The sequence below is a fragment of the Camelus dromedarius genome, chromosome 8 (assembly GCF_036321535.1).
Source record: "Camelus dromedarius isolate mCamDro1 chromosome 8, mCamDro1.pat, whole genome shotgun sequence".
Taxonomy (NCBI): Eukaryota; Metazoa; Chordata; class Mammalia; order Artiodactyla; family Camelidae; genus Camelus; species Camelus dromedarius.
The window spans coordinates 35,051,615-35,077,244 of record NC_087443.1 but is presented as its reverse complement, the minus strand read 5'-3'; the positions used below and the strand labels follow the sequence as shown (position 1 = coordinate 35,077,244).

The 25,630-nt window shown below is 35.2% G+C and overlaps 1 protein-coding gene across 4 annotated transcripts in view; it reads left to right on the top strand.

Annotated features, from left to right (window-relative positions):
- The first annotated feature begins 765 nt into the window (after positions 1–765).
- MYPN (myopalladin) overlaps positions 766–25,630 on the top strand; it is a 73,427-nt gene continuing 48,562 nt past the window's right edge. Inside the window, exons 1-2 of one of the 4 annotated variants that reach the window (XM_031461205.2) lie at positions 766–809; positions 1,356–1,395. In XM_031461205.2, coding sequence (XP_031317065.1) covers positions 1,394–1,395 — 2 coding nt within the window. In that variant the 5' untranslated portion in view covers positions 766–809; positions 1,356–1,393. Of the gene's footprint in view, positions 810–1,318; positions 1,396–3,929; positions 3,988–12,289; positions 13,193–19,613; positions 19,668–25,630 lie in introns of those variants that run through there. The other 3 variants (XM_010985799.3, XM_031461200.2, XM_031461201.2) reach the window with 3 other exon arrangements.

Genomic DNA, 25,630 nt, shown 5'->3' with positions numbered 1-25,630 from the left:
GTTAATCGTAGATGCTCTTTAAGAAAAAAACCCTGGTGGATACAGTAGTAGAGTGCATCCTTAGTTCCCAGGTTCAATTCCCAGTACCTCCATTAAAGAAAAGAAAGAAAAAATAATTTAAAAAAAAAAACAAATTTTTAAAAAAGAGTGGGGAAAAAAAAACCCTAGGAATGGATTTTTCTTCTTGGAAATAATACTTCGGAAAAAGTGTAAACTCTGATATGTCCTTCACATCAAAAACACAAGTAAAGAAAGCCTGACTGTACTGTGTTTTCATGGAAATCACATAGTAAAGCTTTAATCTAATTATCCGCAAACTGGGGGAGCGTACATTATGTTTTATAATAACTGATTGCTCTTCTATATTTACTTTAATAAATGTATTGACCATACTCTCAGTTTTCTATCAAACATGTTTACACAAATCACATGCATCCTGTGCGTGGATATTTTGTGCATTTTTTATGATTTATTCTTTAAAATGTCATCATTATTATCCTTTTCATCTAAGGAAAAATCAAGAAAGTCTATTTACTTAGTCATCTTAGTCATTATCCACCCTCACCATCTACCCAGGCTGAGAACATCGTGCAGACTGAGTTATTAAAGTTGATCCAAAAGAGCAATCTGTTCTAAATGACTGTCCCTGGATCTGCCACAGAACCCTGTAAATACCCTTCATTACTCTGGCGGGGCAGTATCACATTTCCTGCATGCTACTTTTGTGGCTGACACAAGTTAGGCAGTGAGATTCAGGCTTTGGATGATCCTGGTTGATTGATAGAGGAATGGTGCTTCTCCTGGGACAGGTAATTACAAATTTACTTTTCAGGATAATAGGTATTCTGTTTATATTTTTAAAAATGATTTTAGTTTTTAAAACTAAATAGATTTTGAACTTACAGCTTTTTATTTATTTTTTTTTAATTTTAAGCAAGTGTTTTCACTACCATTGAGATTAAAAAGAAATTTCGTAAGGATTTAATTGTAGTTCTCAATTACACTGTATCAGACCCTCTATAATCCACCACTTGTATTGTTTTGGATGGTCAAGGACTTGTCTCTGGTATGAGTATTTTTCTCATTAGCAAAGGTTAGAAAATACATACATGTCTCTGTTCCTTAAAAATAAGACATAGAGGGGTGGTTGTTTTTTCATGTGATACTTGAGGGGATTACCTCAATATACATCTATGAAATTGAAGCAAAACTTTGGTGTATGTGAGAAGTTTCTTTTAAAGAATAAAAATCTACAGCAACATGGAAAAACAGCAAAGACAAAAATTTTATATGAATCTACTAGCACAGACATTCTCGCATGCTTATCCTTCAAGTGAAGACTTCTTCTGCTACAGATCTTCCAGATTCCTTGGCATTCCTGTGGATCACCCCAATGTGAGTAAATTGTTTCTATAGCTGAGTGACTGAATTAAGAAAACAGCTGAAGGCAAGCACAGGATCATGTTCAAACCACAATAAACACGTGCTGGATGGGCCACTCAACTTTATGGGGAAGGCTTACGACATGTTAACCTTGTGTTTACTTGTTACTTACGAAATTTGTTTTTAACTATGTTGGATGTATTTTTTAAGTTTTAAAAATTATTCTTTGTACCCATAAACCCTGGTAAAACCTAAAGTAGTAAATTTGTGGTATCATGTTTATACAATTACTATGATGATATGCAGAGTAGGGAATTACTTGGGAACAGAAACTAATTTTTAAAAACTGTAATCTAGAATACAACTTTGATGTATTGTAAGCAAGGTGTCCACAGTAAATGAATATTATTTATTTAAAATATTTATATCGAACTTCTTTTCAAAGAGCTCAAAAATTTTTGTACACTTTCTGCATTTGAAAATGTTACAGTAAAATGAGAAGAGAAAGATTATTGCTATTCAGAAATTCTCTGGCTCTTTCTTCTGTAACTTTTTTTCTTTTCATTTTAAACTTATTTTAGTTCTTCCTCTTGATTCCTAATTCCACTGCCCAACCAACTCTATTTTATCTTTCAGTATGGGTCTCCTCCCACCTCAGAGTTCTATACCTGGGTGAAAGGTAGGATACCAAGCTTATCATGGAACAGTTTGCAGGAAAGTAGAAACATGTTCACTTACAGTGTGTGTAAGCATTTCCCTTTGGAAAATCAAATTGTAGCACATCTATCTGCTGCCTGAAATAGACCTTCCACTTTTCCCTGCCCCTACTAAAGACGTAGCAGTATTTATATTGATTACGCCTCAAGATCTGAGTGGGAGAGTTGGGGGAGATCCCCTCTTTACATAAGGAAAAATCATTGGAGCATCTACATAAATAGAAAATGCAGAAACACAAGCAATCTTGAGGTTAGTTTCAGCCTAGGATTAGGTAAGAGAGTAAACAAACCTGTACACTGAAGATTCAGATTATTGCAGTAACGAAAATAATCTAGCCACATAATGCAGTTCTTTTTGTATTCTTTTCCTTCCTCAGTAATAGTTCTTTTGACATGGATTACCTAAAAGTTTTCCTTAATATTCTTTTTTATTTTTGTCAGGTAAATTCAAAGCTCCATAACAAAAGGTGCAATAAAGCTTCTGATGTGATCATAATAAACAAAGAAATTTTATACTATTAAATATACTATAGGGAGTCTCAAGGTAACTGAAAAGGGTTAAAAGGTCTCTTAGTAAATGAATGATGTCAGGAATTTTGGTATATTTTGTGCACTGCTTTATAACCTTTACCTGATACACAGTAGGCATCAGGTAAATATTTGCTGAATGAATGAATGGGAGGAAATCCTACAAACAGTTGTGTGATTTAATTAAGAAAAGCTAGGTTTAAACCAAGGTATTTTATGCTATCCAAATCCAAAAATATCCTTTAAAAAAAAATCAATGGCATTTACCTGAATTTTCAAAACCCAGGCTTCCACAAAGATTGGAATAGGGTTAACTTTTTTTTCCAAATTCATATTCTGAAAATGCGTGAAATTAATATCAAAGAGCTTATACTTTGACAAAGCAGGTTTTTGAGCAGATGTTGGTTTGGCTGAGGATTCATTTTAATTATTTGGTAATGCTTATGAAGGAAGAAACTGGCATTTACTCTTTCAAAATAACATACAAAAAAAGTTATTCCAGTACTTAGACATGAATAGGAGCTGTAATATGTTATATTATATGGTAATTTTGACTTTTAAACAGTATCTGATTAGTTTTTTCTGAAAAAGTTTGTTCAAACTAATTTGTTACTGGGTTTATTCTCAGGCTGATGGTTTTTCCTCTCCATTTTTTCTGTAATCTCTAATTATCAATTTTTGATGTTAGTTGTCTTCTCTGTTTTTGCTTAGCCTTTGGATAAACAGTTCTAAAACTCTCCACTTTAAAATGCTAGACCTCAGCTTCATACTGTCCTTTCATAGCCAAATTTCATAAAATGTATCAGTGATTAAATAAGAGTAAATCTCTCATTAATTAAAATTAATTCCCCTAAAAAGGAAAATTTTTGATATATTTCAGAAATAATCCCATTTTCTTCAACAGATGGAATGTGCTGCAATGAATTTAGTTTTAATTACAAATCAGTAAACAACTTGGGTCTCTAGCTGTAATTGAAATTCTACAGGTAGAAAACTGATTGACCCCCACCGCCCATAGGTGCTGTCCTGCTGTGGAATCCCTTTGCTCAGTTTTCTCCTGTCCAATCAGGTGGAATGTTTCACAGGCACATGGTTTATACAGCTCAAAATAACTTGGGACCTGTGAGCTGACAAATGCTCTGGCTCTGGTGGTGACAGGTTGTCCAGCTTCTTACAGCCATCTTCACTGAAACTAAGGTTAACTCCTCACTCTCTATGGACGGCTACTCTCTATTTCCAAGGGCGTGAAGAATTTTCCTTTTCTCCTGTGCTTTCATCTAAAAGTTCTCCTTGGATAATTATCATCACAGTGGAGCGCCTGGTTTGGACATCCTCATCTGGGTCAACTAAAAAAAGAAAGGTAATATCCAGATTTAAGTTCTCAAGTGTGTTTTGATAACAAGTCACTGACAACGGGAAAAGAGATATTTCAGAGACCTAATTACTGTTGTTTAGAATGAAATCTAGGATAACTTTCTAATTAAGTATGATGGGACACAAAATTATGTGGAAAATAAACTTTTTTTACATGGAAAGACTTTGGAGGGGATTGATAAGACTCACAGAGATCACAGCCTACTTGGGTTCTAAGGGAAAATATCTCAACAGAGGAAGTTGCGACATGATGCATGTATCATTGGCATTTTCCACACATTCATTTATTAAAATATTTGTATAGAGAATATGTGTGCAATGCCTGTTTCCTTTTTAAAGGAAATAAAATCTAAAATAATATGACTGCATAGTTAAAGACTTTCATTTAAATTTTTTTTTATCATGTAAAAGGATATGCTTGCTATATTTAGTGTTGGTAGATCTGCTCCCTGGATTAATGTACACAACAGCTGCAGAAAGTCTTGCTCAAAGGACATTGCTCTTTCTTTCTCCTTTCTCTCTCTCTCTCTCTCTCTCCCTCTCTCCCTATCTCTCTCTTTCTCCCTTTTCAGCTGCATCAGAAAGACTTGACAGTCAGTGGCAAGTGTTTGGCTTGGTACACTGCACTATTAGCAGTAATTAGATGCACTAGTTGTATTATATTTTAATAACCATATAAGCAAAGAAAAAGAGAATATGGGTTAATCTGTATTACCATTCCTAAAAAGTGAAATTACAGCAATGGTGCTAAAAAATTTCAGTATCTTACCAACATTTTTTTTTACTCAGACTTGTTAAAGATATCAACATCAATCAGTTTGAAGGAAACAAAACAGCTAACCAGTTTTCTTTCTCAAAAAACTATGATTCAATTGCTTTCACGTTGGTAATGATGAAACAAATTCTATAAACTCTAAGTTAAAAATTTGTCATAACTTTTTAGTCTCTCCTTAATAATAATTCTCAGCTTTACATAAAGTCCATATAACCCTTTTCTAGGAAATTGAGGATGTCTATACTTACAACTATAATAAACATTTTTTAACAAAAATTAAAATATGCTGTCTGATACATGATTTGACAATAGGCAGAATATTTAAAATCAAGGCCATCTCATGAAATCTGAAATATATGCACACTATATTTACTTTGTCAGGAGACAAAATTATAAACATTACAGAATCTTATAATAATGGACTATGAAACAAACAGTTGGACTCTATCCAAATTCTGGAAGTTTGTCTCTATTCCCACTTATAGAATATGGCTAATGCTACTGGAACTCTTAATAATGTGTTAAAGCTCCAGTGCGCCACATACCTACAATTTAGAATACAGACTCTCTTACAGACGCTAACACATCTGTTGTGTTAGTGTAACACAGTTTCTATCACCATGTGCTTACAAAGGCACATATTCAGTAGAACGGACTCACATCACAATTCATGGACACGAGAACTTCAATGAGTATTTAATCTCAACTGTGTTTTGGAATTCACAGAGATGATTTTTCAAATGTACTTAAGAAGAAATGAGGCAGTAGGTAAACCAGGTTTCATTGTGAAAGATCTTTAATGAACTAAACTTAGCACATGAAAAGGTGACAGCTAAATTTTTAACAGTTAATATCCATATGTAAAAGAAGTGATGAACTCAGCTCATTAACTTGACAATATAAGATGAATGATACTGCTAACCCCAGACTTAGTTTCCTTCACTGACATTGAGATTTGACAAAGGCATTGCTTGTCGCATGGTGTTAATTGCCCATAACAAGACCAAAAAAATGAAAGGATTTCCTTAACTTTTTCCTTTTCCTGGGAAATAAAGAAAGCTCAAACACCATAGAGGTATTTTCTTAAATTTTTTTATGGTGCTTTATAGCTGACAAAGAGCTTTTAAAACTACTACAGAATTGTGCTTTTGCTTAAAGGGAACAATTCAAGTACAGACATAATGTCGTGTTTAGAAATTTAAAAACATTTTCAGCAGTTAGATTTTTGGTGGCACAAGAGTTGTGACTATTTACCTGCAGTCACTGAAGAGTTCTTAGAGCCCATGTATAACTAGAGTCACCTTGACAAGCTCTGTACAGACTGTGTGCTACACAGACCTCCACTTGGAGTCACAGTGCACTCCACAGTCTGGGAGGGGCCGAGCAGAACCTTCCCACCAAGGGCTTGAACTAGAACTAGATCTTGGGATCACAAGCCTATATGGCGTACTTGCTCTTCTCCCAGTCTAGTGAAAGCATTATGTCAATTTAATTAGGAAAGTTATCTTTTTAAGGTTCTTAACACCTAAAGAAAACTGATACAAATATTAAGAGGCTGAAGAAGGATGGAAATGTTTAAATCTTCTTCATATTTAAAATGAGACTTTGAGTTAATGGAGATTGACAAAGTTTTCTCATTTGGGACTTTCTGTACAAAAGTTAAGTTCATCATGAATGGTGGTGAATTGAGAGTGAAAGAAAACTTCATTTTTGTGACAGCCACGAAACCCTTTTTTTGGTCCTGGATTCCTGAAGCCTCCTTATTTGGCTTGCATTAGCCTTTCTATGGGTCACAGAATTTACTCCCACTTTTTTTTTTTTTTTTTTTTTTTTTGCTACATTTCAGATTAAATACCACCTTTTGGGCTCTGATTTCAGTATCCTTTACACAAGTGCTTCCCTGCATGTTTATCCTCTTCTGTATACAAAACGTACATAGTACATATGTTTCATAGTAGCCAATCTCTTTCTCCCATTCAAACTAAATCTTAACTTTCTTTCCTACCTTCATATCTTTACAAATTAGATTTTAAAAATAACAAGAGAATAGTTAACTCACCTTGGCCTATTATCTAAAAATCTTTTCATTTCCTTAACCTCTGCCCTTTAAGGAATGTCTCTAATGAAACAGATTGCTAATTCTCCTATGTGTCACTTCTACTGTCTCTTTATTTCAACATTCTCTTCTAATGCATACATTTGTCTGTATTTATCTGCTGTTTTTCCCTCTTTCAAATTGAAAGAAGAATTAAGAGAATGAGACATTATTTCCACATTGCTACTGACATATTTCCATGTATCTCAAGTTCTTATTCTGATAATCCAATATATACTAAATCTATTAAATTACTAATACCACACACTCCAAAAGTAGATTAGCAATAAAACTAAGATGGCGATGATCACTGCACTAGCGGGGAGATAGAAACTGTAACAATGCAGGATTTACCTCAAAGTGTGTCCCATCTGCAGAAAAATTTTTAAAAGGTGATGTGTACCCAACTCTCTAGGACTAGCTCCTGTATAGTGGGATTTGGTTCTTGGCCTAGCAAGTTTCTCCAAAGAACTGATTTAGATACTTCTCTAGTGTGACATCATGGAATATAGAAGGCAATACAGACAGGTCAATACCAGCATTAAAGTGAGGAATCAAAGTCTAATTTTGTCGATTATTCTCCTAAAGAACATTTTAGGTATGAATGTTCTTTATCATAGGTATCATTACACATCAACAGAAGAAAATTACCTTAAATTTGTACAGCATTCTAGATTTTTAAATTTCTTTCACAAACAAACCTGTGAGGTAATAAATAGGGTAGTTCTGCTGCTCTTCCTCAGTTTACAGGTGAGCTACTTAAAGATGTCTCTCTGTTCCTAAGCCAGCTCTGTAGGCAAATAACTGTTAAATAATAGGCTGTTTCTGTGTCGACCTAGAAATCAGACTGTCTTCTCATTTAAATATCTAAGGATACTTAGTAGACAGAAAACTTTAGTACTCATTTTGAATCCAAGTTAGTTCATGTTAGGTTTTGCCAATTCTCCAGTTACTGCCCCAGGTTAAATGTTCATATTATAACCAAATTATAATATTCAAATTATAACCAAAAGATGAGTTTATAACTCATATTTCCAACAACAAGGTCTTCTTAGAGACTACAAAGAGCAGTGCTGAGTTAACATGACTTGAGAAATATGCCCAAAGGTATTAGTATTGTTTTGTTTTTACAAACCAGACTCTTAGATTTTCAGCAGGTTCTTAGGTCAAATCCTCTTTTCAGGAAAATTTATAGGGAAAAAATAGAGATATCCAGCCAAATAAAGCAAAGAACACTCAATAAGCATTCTATGTGGCTAAATTAGCTTACACGATTTACTAAACTCGGTCTTGATTACTGATGCTGCATTAATTGTCTCATTTAGAACCTAGGACCATTTCACCAAAACTGCAGTCTGTTTTCTAGGGCATTTACTCATTCTTATTTTGAAAGCGGCGTAGTATCTGTTTCAGTTTTGTAAGAAGCAGAAAGAAGGAAACAATGTCTAATGTCACTCTGAACACACCAGATGAAATGTCTCAGAGAACGCTGAATTTCCCTTCCTAAAACCTGCTCCTGCCTCATCCCAGTAAATAATTCCACCACTCACCTCGTTGCTTAGGCCACAACAATTAGAGTCACCCTCGACTCCGCTCTTTCTCTCACATCCCACTTTCAATCCATCAGCAAATCATACTGGCTCTACTTTCAAAAGAGATCTCAAATGTGATCATTTCTCACCGTCTCCCACTGATACCACTCATTGATCCAAAACAGCATCATCTCTTGCATTCTCTGCATAGCAGCCATGATTGAACCTTTTCAAAACCATGAAATCTACTTCTCAAAACTTTAAAATAGTTTCCCACTCACATGTTTAATAAAACTCTTAAGTCCTTCCCAAGGTCTGAAAGGCTTTACATGGTCTAGCCTTGTACCTTTCTGACTTCTTTCCTTCCACTCTTCTTTTTCATTTACCTCTTGGCACACTGGGCTTGACTCAGACACCAAACATTCACCTCCCCTGTCCTTGACACTTCTTCCTCAGTTTTGTCAGGAATACTCTTCCCTCCATATGGTCACATGACTAAATTCTCCACTGCGTTCGTTAGAAGACTGCCTGAACTTCCTAGCTAAAATAGGACACTTTCTGCCCTCCCCCATCACACTCTATCCCCTTGCTCTACCTTATTTTTCTTAACATTTATATCTTTCCCGCTAGAATGTGAACTCCATGAGGGCAAGGACTTTCTTTTGTTCACTGATGAATCCATAGTGCCTAGAACAATACCTGGCACATAGTAAATGTCCAATTAATATTTACTGGATGAATAAATGAAAGCTGGGTTATCCATAATAGCTCTTGGGTTTTTAAAAAGTACAAATTTTATAACAGATAATTTTAAAATTAATGCTTGAAGAGAAAGTGATATATTTTCATATTTCCTATTTTAGGTAATATTTATCAGTTTAACAATTTATGTATGCATTTCCACGTGAGAACCTGCTAAGATGAAATTATTATTATCCCATTTGATAGATGAGGATAATTAAGATTCTGATGAATTAAACGACTTGCTCAAGATAGCAAAATTATTTAGTGTTAGAGCTGGGATTCAAAGCTAGGTTTTTAAACTTACAATCAGACATTCTTTGATACTTCTGGTATAAAAACAAAGCATAATTCCAGTTATTTTATCCACTATAAATAAATTTTTATTGAAAAGTTATTTTGAAGTTGTTACCACTTTTACCAGTTTATATTTTTCTTTGTGTCTGTAAGTTTTCTTTATAAATATGATTTCTATTTACCTGTCTTACTTTGGCCTGTAATTTTAAAAATAAATAAATAAACAACATTAGATTCAGTAGAAAATTCTAACGAACAAAAGAATTCAAAAGATATTTTTTGATCACTTTCTATGTGCTGTGTGTGTACAGAGATGACGGTGTACAAAACAACTGAGGTAGACAGAAAACTAAATAGCAAATACACTTTACTGTAAAAAATGCTGTGTTTAGGGGTTAGGACAGTGAGCCTTGGGAGCACATTGGAGAGGTACCCAACCCAGAGAAAAGAAGAAATCCCAGGGCCATGTCTGAGCTAAGAACTAAAGATCGTGGAAGACTTAGCTCAATAAGGTGGTGAAGGCAGATGGGGACAGGGAGCAGCCTGAGCAAACATACAAAGACCTGAAGGCAGCATGGTTTGTTCATGAGACTATGTATATTTCAATAAACTACAGATACACTGAATTAACTACAAATCTAGAGTTCAGTTTCTCTTCAAAGTGTATCCTTGGACCAAGTCATGTTACTATTTCTACTTCCAATTCTTACCATGTATGTGGCCATAGTTGTTAAACAATAATAATAATAGTAACTACCATATATTAAACCTTTACTAAACGCCAAGTACGTTTAATACCCTTCAACCTGAGATGGCTACTGTTATTATCCTTGTTTTACAAACAAGTAAACTGAGGCTTACAGAGATTAAGGAACTTTCTTGAGTTTATATAGCTAGGAAATGCCAGAACTAGGATTTGAACCAGATCTGTCTAACTCCAAAGTGTTAGGTAATAAATGCTACATTCAAACATTAAAGAAATCCGTAATTTTGAATACTTGAAATTTTTTATTATCATAATAATTTCACATGATCCTAAGCATCAGAACAGACACACATCTACCCTTAAGTTGGCTCCTTTTCTTTAAAAAAGAAAAAAAAATAGTTGTAGAGAGTAGTAATTACTTATATGAGTATTTTCTTCCCTATTTTCACCATAAATAAAAACTTTTTGACAGTTCTTCAACATTAACATCACCTTTACCTAAGCATTATTTCTTACTAACACCAGTTGAGTGCTTATTATAGTGGCTGGCCCTGTTTTAAGAGACTTGCATTCATAATGTTATTAATCCTCACTCCCCTGTAAAATAGATATTACTTGCATTTTATAAATGAGGAATCCAGAACTTAGAGAAGTAAAGTAATTTTCTCAAAGTCACACAACTGCTGGGATGAAGCCAAAATTTGAAAACAGATTTATCTGATTCTAAAGCTAATGCTCATCCCATGTTGCCTCAAGATAAAACTCATCTTAAAATAAAGAGAGACAAAGTTACATTAAACCACAAAATACAGTAATGTCCAACTAATAGAGAAAAGGCCATTCCGATTTATAAAGCACTTATTTGTGATATAAGTGAAGCTACATATAAAGAAAAGAAGAGGAGTAAACTGAAATAAATTTTGTCATAGGATGTTAAAAACAGAAATGATTTAGGAGATTACTTTCCTCTCTATCTTCCCAGCACAAGGCTCAGCTCACCACATAGTAGCCAAGAATGGCAAACAGTCTTCATTTTCATTACCATCTCTGATTGGCTGGTGGTGGCTGAAGGAGCAGGCAGTTAAAGTCAATGGGAAGAGTACTGTAATCAATTAGTTACATCTTTTAAGGAGGAGAGAGAAGAGTAATAGCCTATGTGTCACAAGTTTGCCATCCCTCTAGTAAATGTGTGAATGAACAAATGGGTATAATATTAATAAAATGAAACTGGTTTGTGTTACCAAAATTTCTAGTCTAGGAGACTTTGAACAAAAGTTACTGTACTATTTTTATGAGACTTTTAAAATTATTTATTTTGAATAAATACATTCTTATAATTATGCGTTAATATATAATTAATTATAATATATTATTATAATTACAATTTAAAAGAAAAGGGTATACAGTGAAAAAGATCCTGTCTTGCACCCCACTTCTTTGTCTCCCATATCCCCTATTCACCAATGTTAATTTAAGAGATTTTTTTTTTTTAAACCTAGGATCTAATTCACATCTTGGTAGAAATTAAAGTAATTATACTTTATTTGCAAAAGTGAAATCACTATAGTTTTCAAGAGTAGATTAAGCCTATAAGCAACACTGAATTTAAACAACTAATCTCTAGTCATAAAATAAAAGCATTATTTATTTTTATGAGGTAGATCAAGTTTATATTTTCAGTAAGTAGATGAGATTATGTTGTCAATATCTTTTAATTTCCATTATTTTCTTACATTCAAGATGAAGGGGAGAGGATGGAGAGCAAATCTCTGTGTATGAAAGCACTTTATAACTAAGAGCCTTTACAAAGTATTATCAAAATCACGTTTAGAGATTATATTTAATGGTACTATAGTTATAGCATAGCTTTCACAACTGAACTTGTATTTAACAAATTTAATAAAGTGATGATCACCCATGTTTCTATTTTCCATTTCAGGGAAACCTCATTCAGTTCCTCTCCACTCTATAATTTGAGAATAATCCTTAAATCTCTAAAGCAAATTTTGTGAAGTATCAAAACCAGGCATTTTTTATTTTAAGCTTTAAGTTCTTAAGTATCTATCATAGTGTAATAAACATAGATTTGTTATTCTGTAAAAATGATCCAAATTTTTTGTTATTATTGTTATTTTATGACAGCATGCAAGACGACAGCCTAGAAGCTTCTACTTCCATATCTCAGCTTCTAAGAGAGAGCTATTTAGCTGAAACTAGACATCAGGGAAATAATGAGAGGAGTCGAGCAGAGCCTTCCCCCAACCCTTTCCACTTTGGCAGTCCTTCTGGAGCTGCTGAAGGTGGAGGAGGCCATGATGACCTTCCAGACCTTTCAGCTTTTCTGAGCCAAGAAGAATTGGATGAAAGTGTCAATCTGGCAAGACTGGCAATCAGTTATGACTCTTTGGAGAGAGCAGATGAAGCTCAAGCTAGAAAACGTTTTTCTTCTGACCAGATGAAACACTCACCTAAATCAAGTTTTGACCCTAACTTCTGCCAGGATAACTCTCAAAGTTCTACCAACTCTAAAGAAAGCCTCCAGGAGGCAAAACGGCCACAGTATACTTCTGAAACCCAGTCCAAAAAAGTTTTCTTAAATAAGGCTGCCGACTTCATTGAAGAGCTGTCATCCCTTTTCAAAGCCCATAGCTCCAAAAAGATTAGACCTCGTGCCTGCAAAAACCACAAGAGTAAACTGGAATCTCAAAACAAAGTTATGCAGGAAAACAGCGCCAGTTTCTCAGAGCTATCAGAAAGAAGAGAAAGGTCTTCTGTTCCCATCCCTATCCCTACGGATACCAGGGATAATGAAGTGAATCATGCCCTTGAACAGCAGGAAGCCAAGAGGCGCGAGGCTGAGCAGGCTGCCAGTGAGGCAGCCGGTGGAGACACCTCGCCAGGGTCTTCTCCTTCATCTCTGTACTACGAAGAACCTCTGGGGCAACCTCCCCGGTTCACTCAAAAGTTACGAAGCAGAGAAGTTCCAGAAGGAACCAGAGTACAGTTGGATTGCATAGTGGTAGGAATTCCACCACCTCAAGTAAGGTAAAAATGTTCTGTTAGTAATCTTTGGTAATTACTTTCCATCTCCTGTGATTCTCCTAAGTTTATCTTTCAAGTATGTAGTTTCAAAAATTACATACTCCCTTTGAGAACAACAGAGTTTAAAGCAATATTGTCCAATAGAAATATAACAGTAGCCATACATGCAATTTAAAATTTTCTATGTGCTACATTTTTAAAAAATAAAAAGAACTGGGTAAAATTAATTTTTAGAGTATATTATTTAACCAGTATATTAAAATATTATTATTTCAACATATAATCAGTATAAACATTATTAATAAGATATTTTACATTTCTTTTGTCACACTAGAGCTTCAAAATCCAATATGAATCCTACACTTACAGCATATCTCAATGTGGATGCTAAATTTTCCTAGGAAATAGTTAATGTGCATTTGGATTTCAAAAAAAGTACAGTCAAAAAAATCAACTGGCATACCCGTTATTCCAAACATACCTAAAAGTTTCATAATAACTGAATTGAATATCAGATTTAAAATTTTAATTAGTTAAAATTAAATACAATTTAAAATTTAGCTCCTCAGTTGCACTAGCCAAATTTCAAGTGACCAATACCACATGTGGCTAAGGACCATGGTATTAGCACAGGTCTACAACCTGTCGTTTAAAAAAGAAAGTATTTATGATCTATATACGATGAATACCTGGGATATTTTTTATTTTTAAAGAAAGCCAAGTAATAGAATCAAATCTGATAGGACAAAGATAGAATAAAGCTGCAGCAAAGATCATTTTAAAGATTTATTTTATATTTATTATAAACTTTTTGATAACAACTTATTGAATACTATTCTCCCTAATGCCCAAGCCTTTCCCCAGTATGACTGATGAGTAAAGAGGATATTCATCCTTTATGTGCCTACCAGTAAGCTTTTCTGTGAAGCAAATAAAGCTTAAGCTTCAGGGCTCTTCACTTGCATAGGCTACCTCTGACTTTCGGTTCTAATTTTATCTTCTCTTCTGTGGGGCCTTTACACTTTTATGAGCTTCTGGCCTTAAAAAACCTGGATCCAACCTTAACCTCCAGGGTAACATTTGCTACCTCTTGTGTTACAATGTAGGAATATGTGAATAATGTGTTTGAAGTGCATTACTTTTGTAGAGAATTACCGGTATTTAGAGTCCTACACGAGCTATTTTCCCTTCCTAATCACCTAATTACTATTAGAATACTATTGAACATTTATTCTAGGTATATGAGCAGGGCCTCATCTTCTTTTTGCTAAATATTCATATTATAGGTCAGTAATAGTATTAGTATTAATAATAATATTTTTATTTATGTATACTTAATGATTCAAGGGATTCTAGTCCAGAAACGTACTCGTATATTGAATTTTGCTCTTTAGAGCCAACATAAGGCAGTATTAAACATTATTTCTACAATGGCATATACATTTTACTATCTAGTTATCCAATTGACCTCCTCAAGGACAGGGGTTCTACTATTCCACCTTTTTACCTTGAGCACCAAGCATAGCGTCTGGCCTATAGTAGTCATGCATAATATAGCAGTCACTAGATTATGAGTAAATAATACATAAAGAAACAGGAAAACAAGGAGGGAATGGGTATAGCTCAGTAGTAGAGCGCATGCTTAACATGCACAAGGTCCTGGGTTGTTCAATCCTCAGTACTTCCATTAAAAATAAAATTTTTTAAAAATTTTAAGTAAACAGAAGAAAAAAGAATACTTTTTTTCCCCTAAAGAATGAAACATGAAAACAAGAAACTCAACCTAGATTTAAATCAGGAGTGAGACAGTTGTCCTAAGATGTGGCAAAGGATTGGAACTGCACAACACAGGGCAGCATCTACCTTTCCATTCTATGCAGGCCTGATGACAGTCCCTAGGACTCTGGTCAGTAATGTTGGCAAGAAGGCATCGTAGCACCATGACAGATACCATTCAGTGGCATCTGGTCAGCCTAAATAAGCTGGTGAGCACTCAAGTTATGGCACATGTACAATTTAGTCAGATTAGTCCTGTCCATTCTATTAGTTTCTAAACAAAGACCGGACCCTTTCAAAAAAATTAGACCAGATCATACAAGACTTATCCTGTGCCTTCTTGACTGCAATCATCTCAAATATAAAAAAGACTTCGGTGCTCCCATGAGAAAAATCACACAGGAAGAACTACAAAATACCTATTCTCCAAAAAACAAAGTAATCTGGTGCTCATTCAAAAACTACTTAGCCAACCAATTAAATATTTACAGATTGACAAATTTAAAAGTGAAAGACATGTACACAGCTTCCATGTATCCATACTAATTTTATCTGGGAAGAATTTCTTTAGTGATAGAATTCATGTGTGTATCCCAACCATTGGTTTGGTGGCAGGAAATTAGCAGGTATTCACTAAGTATTTTCTGAATTTCCTGAGTGTAATCTTAATAAGGAAAACAGGATTTTCCAGATATACTATAAGCTGTCATTATTTTCCTAAGCACAGATTTATATATCTCTAATCATGAAGTAAATATTTATTTAGCTTTTACTCTGTGCTCAGCACTGTCATCAGTGCAGTGACAGAGACAATATAAAAATGTGTCCCTGCTCTCAAGGAGCTTGCAATCCAGGTAAAGAAATCATCTTAATTTTTATACTACAACCATAGGAAGTATGAGACTTCAGAGAAGGAATGGAGGACTAGAGAGGTCAAAAAAGACTTCAAAGAAAAAGAGGAGCTTTGGTTAATGCTTGAAGAGCAAGAAGAGTTTAGGTAGAAATATCATTCATTTATTCATTCAACAAATACCTACTAAAGTGATTCACTGAGAATACAAAACAATTGGTAGCTATTGGAGCTCAGGGACCTTGCTTCAACATCAAGTCTAAAACTATTTTAAGAGGGTGGCTCACAGTCTAATAGAGCCATCAGGCAGACATATAAGCAAAACATCACAATATTGTGTAATAAGGACTATAACAGAAGCATGTATAGGCTGCAACGGCAGCTCAAAGAAAGATGTGATTATTTTCCCTGAAGTTCAGGATGAAGGGATGAAGGAAGTGTTAACGCTGGAGATGCCACTTTAATTGAGGAAACTAAGAGTGGAAGAGGACAGCAAGTGGAAATGCCCAGAGACAAATGCTCTCAGGAAACTGCAGATACTTGGCTATATGAAGAACATGGTGAGGAAAGAGGAGAGAAAAGACATGAAATAGGCAGAAGGACGGGTCCTTTTAGGTCACGTCAACTCAACAAGTTTATATAAAAGTACAAATGCTGGAAAAGTAATAATATTTTTATATGACAGTGAGGAGACTGACCTAATTGGAAAGGAGAGTGGGGTCAGATGATTCTGAAGAGCCTTGAAAGCAAAGTAGAATAGTTTGGTTTCAAAACCAAGTGGAAAACATTCCGGCTGTGTGGAAGGTAGTGCCGATATGAAAGGGAACATTTAAAGCAGAGTTAGTCTGGAACAATGAGTTAGACCTAAACAGAATGGAGCCATGAGGCCATGGAAGGTATCCCAGGCATCAGATGCTCTGATCGGACTGGGGTCAAGGGCAGCGGGAAAGCAGAAAAAAGATATGAGACAGTAATATTTAAAAGAAAAGAAATGAAGCCGAACTTGGTGACTGACTAGATAGGAAGGATAAGTAAAAAAAAAAAAAAAAAAACCCACCCCACAAGTTTGAAGCTGGGTACGAGAGAGGACTCTGGGGTCACTGGCTAGGACCGAGAAAGTGGAGGAGGTAGATGATTTGATTCTGAGGAGATGGAGTGACCATATCCAATAGATAGTCAGAAATGCAGGACTGAAGGTCAAATGAAAGGCTAGTAGATCTGGAGACATTCCAAGGAATGCCCTGGACACTGGGCAATCTGGACACAATATCTCTGGAATTACAAAGGGACTATAAATACAGGTAACACTTGGAACTAATGTCTAGATGTCCTAGACTGGGGCAGGCTTTTCCAACCTTCTTTTGCCAGTAATTCCTCCTCCCACTTTTCTCCCCACAAAAAAAAATGTTAATGTTACCCCAATACATACTTTATACACACACACACACACACACACACACACACACACACACACACACATTTTTTAAAGTTAAAATTAGTGTTTTGGAGATTGAAGAGGGTTGGCGTGGATGGAGCCTGCAGGCCTGTTTGCTCACCACTGAAACTCCTAAGGCATCTTCATAGAACCCAGGAGCACAGATTTTGACTCAGAGAATTCCTTTAAAAATACAGTAAAGTAAAAATGAGACACTTTGGTTTGCCATATAGGAAACCAACAGTCAAAAATAAAAGTATCCTTTTTGCTATTTTTGCAAGAAAATGTAATAGGTATACCTGGCAACTGAGGTCTAATTTTTGTATCTGTGCCCTGTGCGTTCTCAGTGTTCTACCCATATTCTTGTAACCCTAGTTCAGCAAACTGAAAAATCCTTTTTGTGTACATTTCTTGCTTTCCAAGTTGATTGGGTAGAAAATGTTTTGTTTCGTAAGGATGGGATCCTATATCACTAAAGCTAGCGTTTCTGAAAGCTTGTTAATCTTGGACATAGCTTCATTGGAGGAGTTGAAGTACATTCATTCACGTGTTACCCACAGACGAAAGAGTCTGCAGGAATTCATAGCAAATGGTCATGATCCCTTTTTGTATCCTGACTCCAAATTCTTTTCCCAGGAATGTACAGCTGGGTCACACTAAGTATGTTTACTTATACACAACCCTCTGAAGCAGCAAAAATTTACCGTTAATAGATGTTGATGCCTGCTTTGGCTGTTAAGTTTTGCTATTGCTACTTCTGGACATTTGCCTGCAAGTGGTGTGTTGAGGAAATAAAAAGTAAATAAATTAATTATAAAGACAAAGGATATTTTAAATGATAGAGGGGAACTTTAAAATATTATAATTATATATAATATATAATGTAAATTTTTATATAAAGTTTAAAATATTATATTATTTAGGGGTTTTTTTCTTCTATCTTTTGGGAAAATCTAGATATCTTTATTTATTCATTCATACAACAAATACTAAGTGCCTCTTATGTGCAGTGTACTGTTAATAGGCAGTAAGATTAAAGCAGTCAACAAGAAAAATTCCCTGCCTTTAAAGATCTTAGAGTCTAGTAAAGAACACAAACAAAACTTCCACAATGATTACATAATTATAATTGTAATAAATGTTATAAAGCAGGATGCATAAAGTAAAGGGGCTAAACCTTGTGAATGAGTGTGGAAGGTTTTCCTGAAAAGTGGTATTTAAGCTGACACATAAAAGATGACTAGGAGTTAGCCCGGCAGAGCGAGGTTTAGGGAAAAGTGTTGCAGGGTGAGGGAATAGCAAATCTGAGATAGTAAGATAACTGTTGACTTTAAAGAACTGAAGGAACACCAGAACATAAAGAGTGAGGAGGAAATGGTTTGGGATAAGTCCAAGGATGGGGACAGAGTTCTAGATTTCAAGAGCCTTCTACAACAAGCTACTCAAAAAGGGTCCCTGGACCAACAGGTCAGCATCACCTGGAACTGCACATTCACAGGTTCTACCTTGGACCTACAGATATGGATCTCTGGTGAGGAGGCCCAGAAATGCGTATTTTAACAAACTTCTGTTTATTTCTGTGCTGAGAACTTTTGCAGTATCTTTGGAGACCTCACCCAGGGGAACTGTGACCCAGATGTCACAATCTCCAGTTAACATTCTAGCACCTGCTCCTCAGTCCTTCCTCCAACAGTACACCCCTCACAGCCTCTGTCTGTTGGCGTCACCTCACCCTAGCAGGCTCCTTTGAGGTGGAATCTGTTTTGAGGTGGAAAACCAGGCTAATTTCTGTACTGTCCAGTTGGCCCGTGGGAAAACCCACATTTCTGCCCTCACAAACTTTGGAAATGTAGGCTGCTTCCAATGCAGTCCTCCTTCCTTGCTCTTCTCTCTTTGGCAATGATAAATACCCTTTCAACCAAAAAATTCTGGAGGCAGGATTGGGTCTAAGCCTCTGTACCTCATCAAATTCAGGCGCTACAAGTCAAGATCCTGAAGGGATTCTGTCGAAGTCCCTGTCAGTTGCCTACCAACCTTCTCTAATCAGTCTCTCAACCTCCTCATATATACTACCAAAGTGGGCAAAGGATCACCAGACTGAATTTTCTAAATGCATTTTTATAAGTGCATTTTGAATAGATACTGAAGAATATTTATAAATATAGATATGGTATAAGAATAACAGCACAAACATCTGCAATGCTGATGTTACTATTATTTTTAAATCTAGTGTTTTCCTGATCTGTTCCTTCCTCCCTCCTCAGAGATAACTATTAGCTCAAATCTTGTGTTTCCTTTTTAAATTTTTCTTAACAATTTTTCTTCATAGTTTTACAACATGTCTTTATGTCCCTAAACAATATTGGTACAGAAGTATCTACTGGTGAAATGACACAAAATCCTGGATTTACATTAATGTAAGTCAAGGTGGGGAAAAGTAGAATATATAAAAGAAATACATTTGCCATTTGTTGATAATTTGTTGAAGTTAAGTGATGTGTGCATGGGGCTCATTATATAGTCTCTCTACTTTGTGTATGTTTCAAGTTTCCATAATAAATAGTTTTTTAAAATATTAGATTTTACATGTTACAAAATTTTTCTGAAAGTGGAATCATAATATACATATTTTTTCTGCTACTTGAATTTTTTTCTCTAAAAAGTATACCTATGATGTTGCATGTTAACTCTAATTCACTTATTTTCGTTGCTATATAGTATTTTACTGTAAGGCTAGAGGATTGTATTATTGATATACATTTGAGTTATTTTCAGGTTTTTTCCCTAATATGAACAATGTTATTATAAATGTCCTAATATATTCTCCTGGTACATGAGTAGGTCTAGGCATGGAATTGTTGGCAGAATATGTAGAACTTCAACTTTATCATAATACCAAATTATTTTCCAAAGGAACTGTTTTAATTTACATTCCCACCAACTCTGTATAAGGTTCTGGTTGTTCTACATTGTTGTCAATATGGATATTTTCAGATTTTAAAATTTTTGTTTATCTGCTGGGTATGAAAGTTTTTTTCTGTGTGTGATTTTACTTTTCATTTCCACAGTTACTAGTGAGGTTGAGAATTTTTTTAAATATGTTAATTGACCATTCAGGGTTCATTTTCTATGAAGGGCCTGCTTACATCTTTACTCATTTTTCTATCAGTCTGTTTTCTTATCGAATTGTAAGAGTTTTAAAAACATGATTAGGAGACTAATCACATGACACTGTATTATGAAAATATTCTCTCCCAGTTTGATTTGTCTTTCAATTTTCTTAATATTTTTTTAATTGAAGTATAGTTGATTTACAATGTTGTGTTAGTTTCAGGTGTACAGCATAGTGATTCAGCTTTATATATATATATTCTTTTTCAGATTCTATTTCATTATAGGTTATTATATAGTATCTTTTGATAATTACATATTTTTAACTTTAGTATCAAGTTGATTAAAGTTTCCTTTATGGTTTTGGTTTTTATAGTTTGTGTCTAGTTTATCAATAAGTTTCCACCTGGGAGAACTCAATAAATGTTAATAAAGTTTAAAGCATAGACATATCCTCCCTATTTGTACCCTCACACTCCCATGAGTGAAATATAGCCATTGGACGTGAAAACTTAAGTTTGTTAACTCAGTAGCAGTCAAACAGGACATACAAAACACTGAATTGTGTCACAAAGTCCAACAAAACTTTGAGTCCTGTTAGAAAATGTCTACCATTATCTTGCTGTCCAAAATACTCTAGTTGCATTCTGTATATGAAGAGTTACTCTGAACCTGAAGAGGTCAGTAAGTAAATATACTACCTTTTGGCTGTTTCAGGCCTCACACTCTTCACTTAAGACATCAGGCATCTAGTTAGTCCCCAAGCCTTCTTGAAAAATGAAAATGAAACAGACGAGGCTATAATAATCCTAATTTGAATTCATTCACTTAAAATCCATACAACAAACATTTTTTGGAATAGCTATGAATGTATCACACACTGTGCTAGGAACCAGATAAACAAGTGGTAATCTCTGCCCTGTGATGTTTATTGTCTAGTAGAGGAGAGAGATATTAAACAAGTAAACATATAAATAAACATACAATTAGAAGTGACATGTAGGTTCTGTGAAGTGAACAGGGTATTAGGAGAGGGAGTAACAGGAGGCAAGACAGGGACATTGGAAAGACTGGGGTAGGGTTAAAGAAAGGCTCTGAGTAATCACTGTCTTAATGAGCATTATTACTGATGAGTCAGAATAACACATTCAAATTACATTTAGAAGCTGTTAATGTGCTAAAACAATGACTCATAATATTTAGCCAAGTCATATTTTAGAAGAAATAGTAACCTAAGAGCAGAATGGTGATATGCAGCTGAAAAGTCCAGTTAAATCTGAAAAATGTGTCTCTTTAGTGTCTTCATTCCCAGGCTTGATAGCTAGCCAAATTAGCAGGTCTGGCGAGCTCTCCTTAGCACATTAAAGATGGGTCCTTCTTTATCATTTGGACCTGCCCATTTCCCCAGATCACTGACTCATTTCTGCTGAGCCATGAATCACGTCTGGCACCCACTGCCATTCTGTAAGCAGTTCTAAAAACATGCAGCTGAACAGGGTATTTCTGTGAAAGCATTCCCTAACATAGATGGAAGTTTGAGGAGAGTATGTTTTCTCCTTACCCTCAAAAGTCTTCAAAGTAGCTGGGTAAATTTTAATACCAGTGCATTATTTCTGAGTGGGTCATGGTGTTAAAGTAAGAGTGACGACGTTACTGGCTGTCCTTTGGGACTGGCTGAAGCCTCCTGGCCATCTGAGTAAGGACAAAAATGCTTTTGACAGAGAGTTTGGGCATTTGAAACATTTCACTTATCGCCTTCTGGCTGTCCAATTGCTCATAGATATTTCCACTCTCATTTTGGTAAGGAAGGGAAATGTTATCTAAAGAAATGAGATAACCTTATAATGTTTATATAAGGGAAGGTATTTGTTTTGAAATAGTTATTTATATTTGCCTTATCAAATTAATACAGGTACACTGTTTAAAAAGTCAAATAATATTAAAGAACAGCTCACTTTCAACTCTTTTTGCAGTTTCCTATTTATTTACCTCTAGATTTCTAAATAGCATGCCAGTGGTTCTCAAACTTCTTGCTCTCAGGACTCCTTTACAGTCTTAAAAGTTATTGAGGCCCAAAAGAGGTTTTGTCTATGTGAATCATACCTATAATTATCATCTTAAACTGAGAAATGCTTTATTTATTTACTTACTCATTTTAAAATAACAATAACAAACATGCTAACATAAATAATTTTATGAAAAATAACTGTATTTTCCCCAAAAAAATTTGAGTGAGAGGAATAGCATTGTTTTACATTTTTGCAAATCTCTTTAACGTCTGGCTTAACACAAGACAACTGGATTCTCATATCTGCTTCTGCATTTGGTTTGTTGTGATATGTTGTTTGGGTTGGAGTAAATTTTAAAAATCTGACATTACACAGATACATAGTTGGAAACAGGAGGAATATTTTAATAGCCTTTTCAAATAATGTGGCTATTCTTATCTGATACTACATCAAAATTCAGCTAGCAGTAGTTTCTTAAAGGTTAGTTGCAATGTGAAATCTGAGACCATACCAATGAACTGCTGTACCCTGCTATAATAAAATCCTTTGTCTTGAACTTTGAATGGATAGCATCACGTATCAGTCACCTGGAAAATAAGTAATACAGATCCTCCAAATGTTGACACATTTTACTACATAACATTTTAAAAATCGTATTTGTTAATATTGTTGATTTCATCAAAAATATCTCTTTAAGTATTGGGAAGCCCTAACCTCACTATGGGATCCACAAGTTTTCCCAAACTAATTTTTCCTTGAAAGCTCGAATTTTTTCATTGGCGACAAACGTTACCAGTTATTTTTACTTGAAACAACAGGCTTACCTCCTTCATGTTTGAGAAAACGTCTGCTGAATATATAAATCTGAATAACCATAATTTGTTCATTAAGTTAAGATTTCATGCATTAAGTGGCTAGCTCAACCTAAAAAAAAATCACACAACTGCTCCTCCATATTCAGTAGAAATGCTTTATGCTACTTCCCATTTCACTAACCCAGAATGTTTAAAAAAAGACATGAACTCAAGGCTGAGATTTAATAAAAGTAACAACTGTTACTGGTTCATCAAGGACCTTTTTAAATGACCCTGACTTTTTTTTTAACTGCTAGTGTGGTGGTGAAGAACACAATGACCACCAGTCAGTTTTATGCTGCAAAAGCACTAGCAATTTTACCCACTGTGGCTTTTGCACCATCAGTGCAAATGTTAACACAGTGAAAAGGCAAATAATATCTTACTATTATATGAAAAGTTTTGTCTTTACAGAAAGTGAAGAGAACTGCTGGAATATGCTTAATCCACTATTGGTGGTATGCTAATGTTAGCTATTTTCTATTGACTTCCTGTTCCAGAAGATGGTGGTTTAGCAACCCTTGGTTAAACTAGCACCTCTGTTGTCCCTTCATTGCCTCAGTATAGTCATATCACACTGTTGCTTAAAAAAATGTAATGTTTAAATTATTGCTGCTATGTACATATTATTTACTGCCAAGCCTAGTAGGGAAAAATGACTGTTGCCTTGCTTGTACAATTGTTTATTTTCACCTGGAGTTGATGACTGTCTTTTTGTTTGTTTTTGTGCTTGGTTCTGTGGTCCTATCATAAATTCATCTCAGGGCTCCAATACATTTGTAAAACATCTCCTAAATATTCTGTTCCGTGCAGTCAAACTATCAGGCCCCTTTGTTTTTCCCTGGAGAAATCCCTCAAGACCTTCTTCCTCTTGCTCCCATATGAAGCAACTGCTCATACAACCAGCAAATCAGCCTTCATCCTGGGGCATCTCCTAACTGCTCAGAAGGGAGGATAGGACCTGCTATGGGAATCTAAATGCTCATTTTCTAAACCTGAAGTTCTGTATCTCCTCCCCCATTGTTAGTTTCCATACCACCAAACATGTATCTCCAAATCCTGAAACTCGCTGGAGTTCAGCTGCACAAATTGCCTTCTCTCACTGACATCCCCAAGTAGGCATTTGATTTTCAGATTTTTCAGCTCTCCTGGCTTCTCCTTCTACTTTCCACCTTCCAAAAGTATTTGAGGTCTCAGGTCCCCCTTCCCATTCTTTTGGTCCTTGTGCTTATATACCTTTATAACCTTCCTTTATTCTCATTCTAGGGTCATTTCAGGAGGAGAGCAAAGATAAACACTTGTGTTCAATATGTCATGCTTGACTGGATGCTCAGTATTTGTAGTTGGAACCACACATGCTCTGAGTGTTTGTTGATACAGATCTTGGGGGTCTTGTTGAGATTTATGCTTTGGGAGATTTATGAACCCATTTCAGCAGCTGTATGTACTGCTGCTGCCATAACAGATCAAACACTGGCTTAGAATTTGATGAAGCAAATAATGAAATACTTACAAAATATTTACTAATTCTTTGCATCATTTGGTCTTTCAACAAATCCAACACATTTTCTGAGTACCTACTATGTGCCAGGGTGCTGTTGTAGGTGTGGGATTATATTGGTAAGATTGATAAGATCCTCTAATGGACTTTACAATACAGTATGGGGAACAAACAATAACAAAGTAAGCAAGTACATAAAATAATTTCAGATAATAACAAATGCTGTGAAGAGAACAAGAGGATAAGGTGATAGTGTCTGAGCATAAAGAAGTTACATTAGGAAGAGGACCAGGGATGGCCTCTCTGAGGAGGTGACATTTGAGCTAGGCCTGACTGATGAGAAGGGCCTATTTTTATAAAGACTGGGGGATGAGATGTCAGGAAGTACAAGAATCCTAATATAGAGAATAGCTTAATGTGTTCACAGAATAGAAAAAAAGACCAATGTGGTTGGAACATAGTGAAGGGAGAATGATGGGAGAAGGGATCCAGAAGTCAGAGCAGAACAGCAGGTTTGGATGTTAGCCCAAACAGAGGTGATAACTGAAACTATGGGATGAGATAAGATGCAGAGGAGTATGTGGAAGAGAGAATATAAGAGAACTGTACTAGGCAGTGTGGATGCTGCACGAGCTTGTAAGGCACCATCCCCATCTTCAAAGAACTTACAATTTAGTGAAATTGGTAAGACAAGACAGATTCCCCAAATAGAGACTAATAAAATACAGTGTATAATCAAGCCTTGCATGACATAATATAGGTTAAAAAAAAAAAAAAGTAAAGTAACAATCGTTGAGAATTGACGGTAAAAGGTGCTTCATGTAGGAGGTGGTATCTGAGCCAAACTGATGGATGAGTTGTATTTGCAGTAGCTGAAAGGCAAGGAAGAGAATCTCAGAGAATCT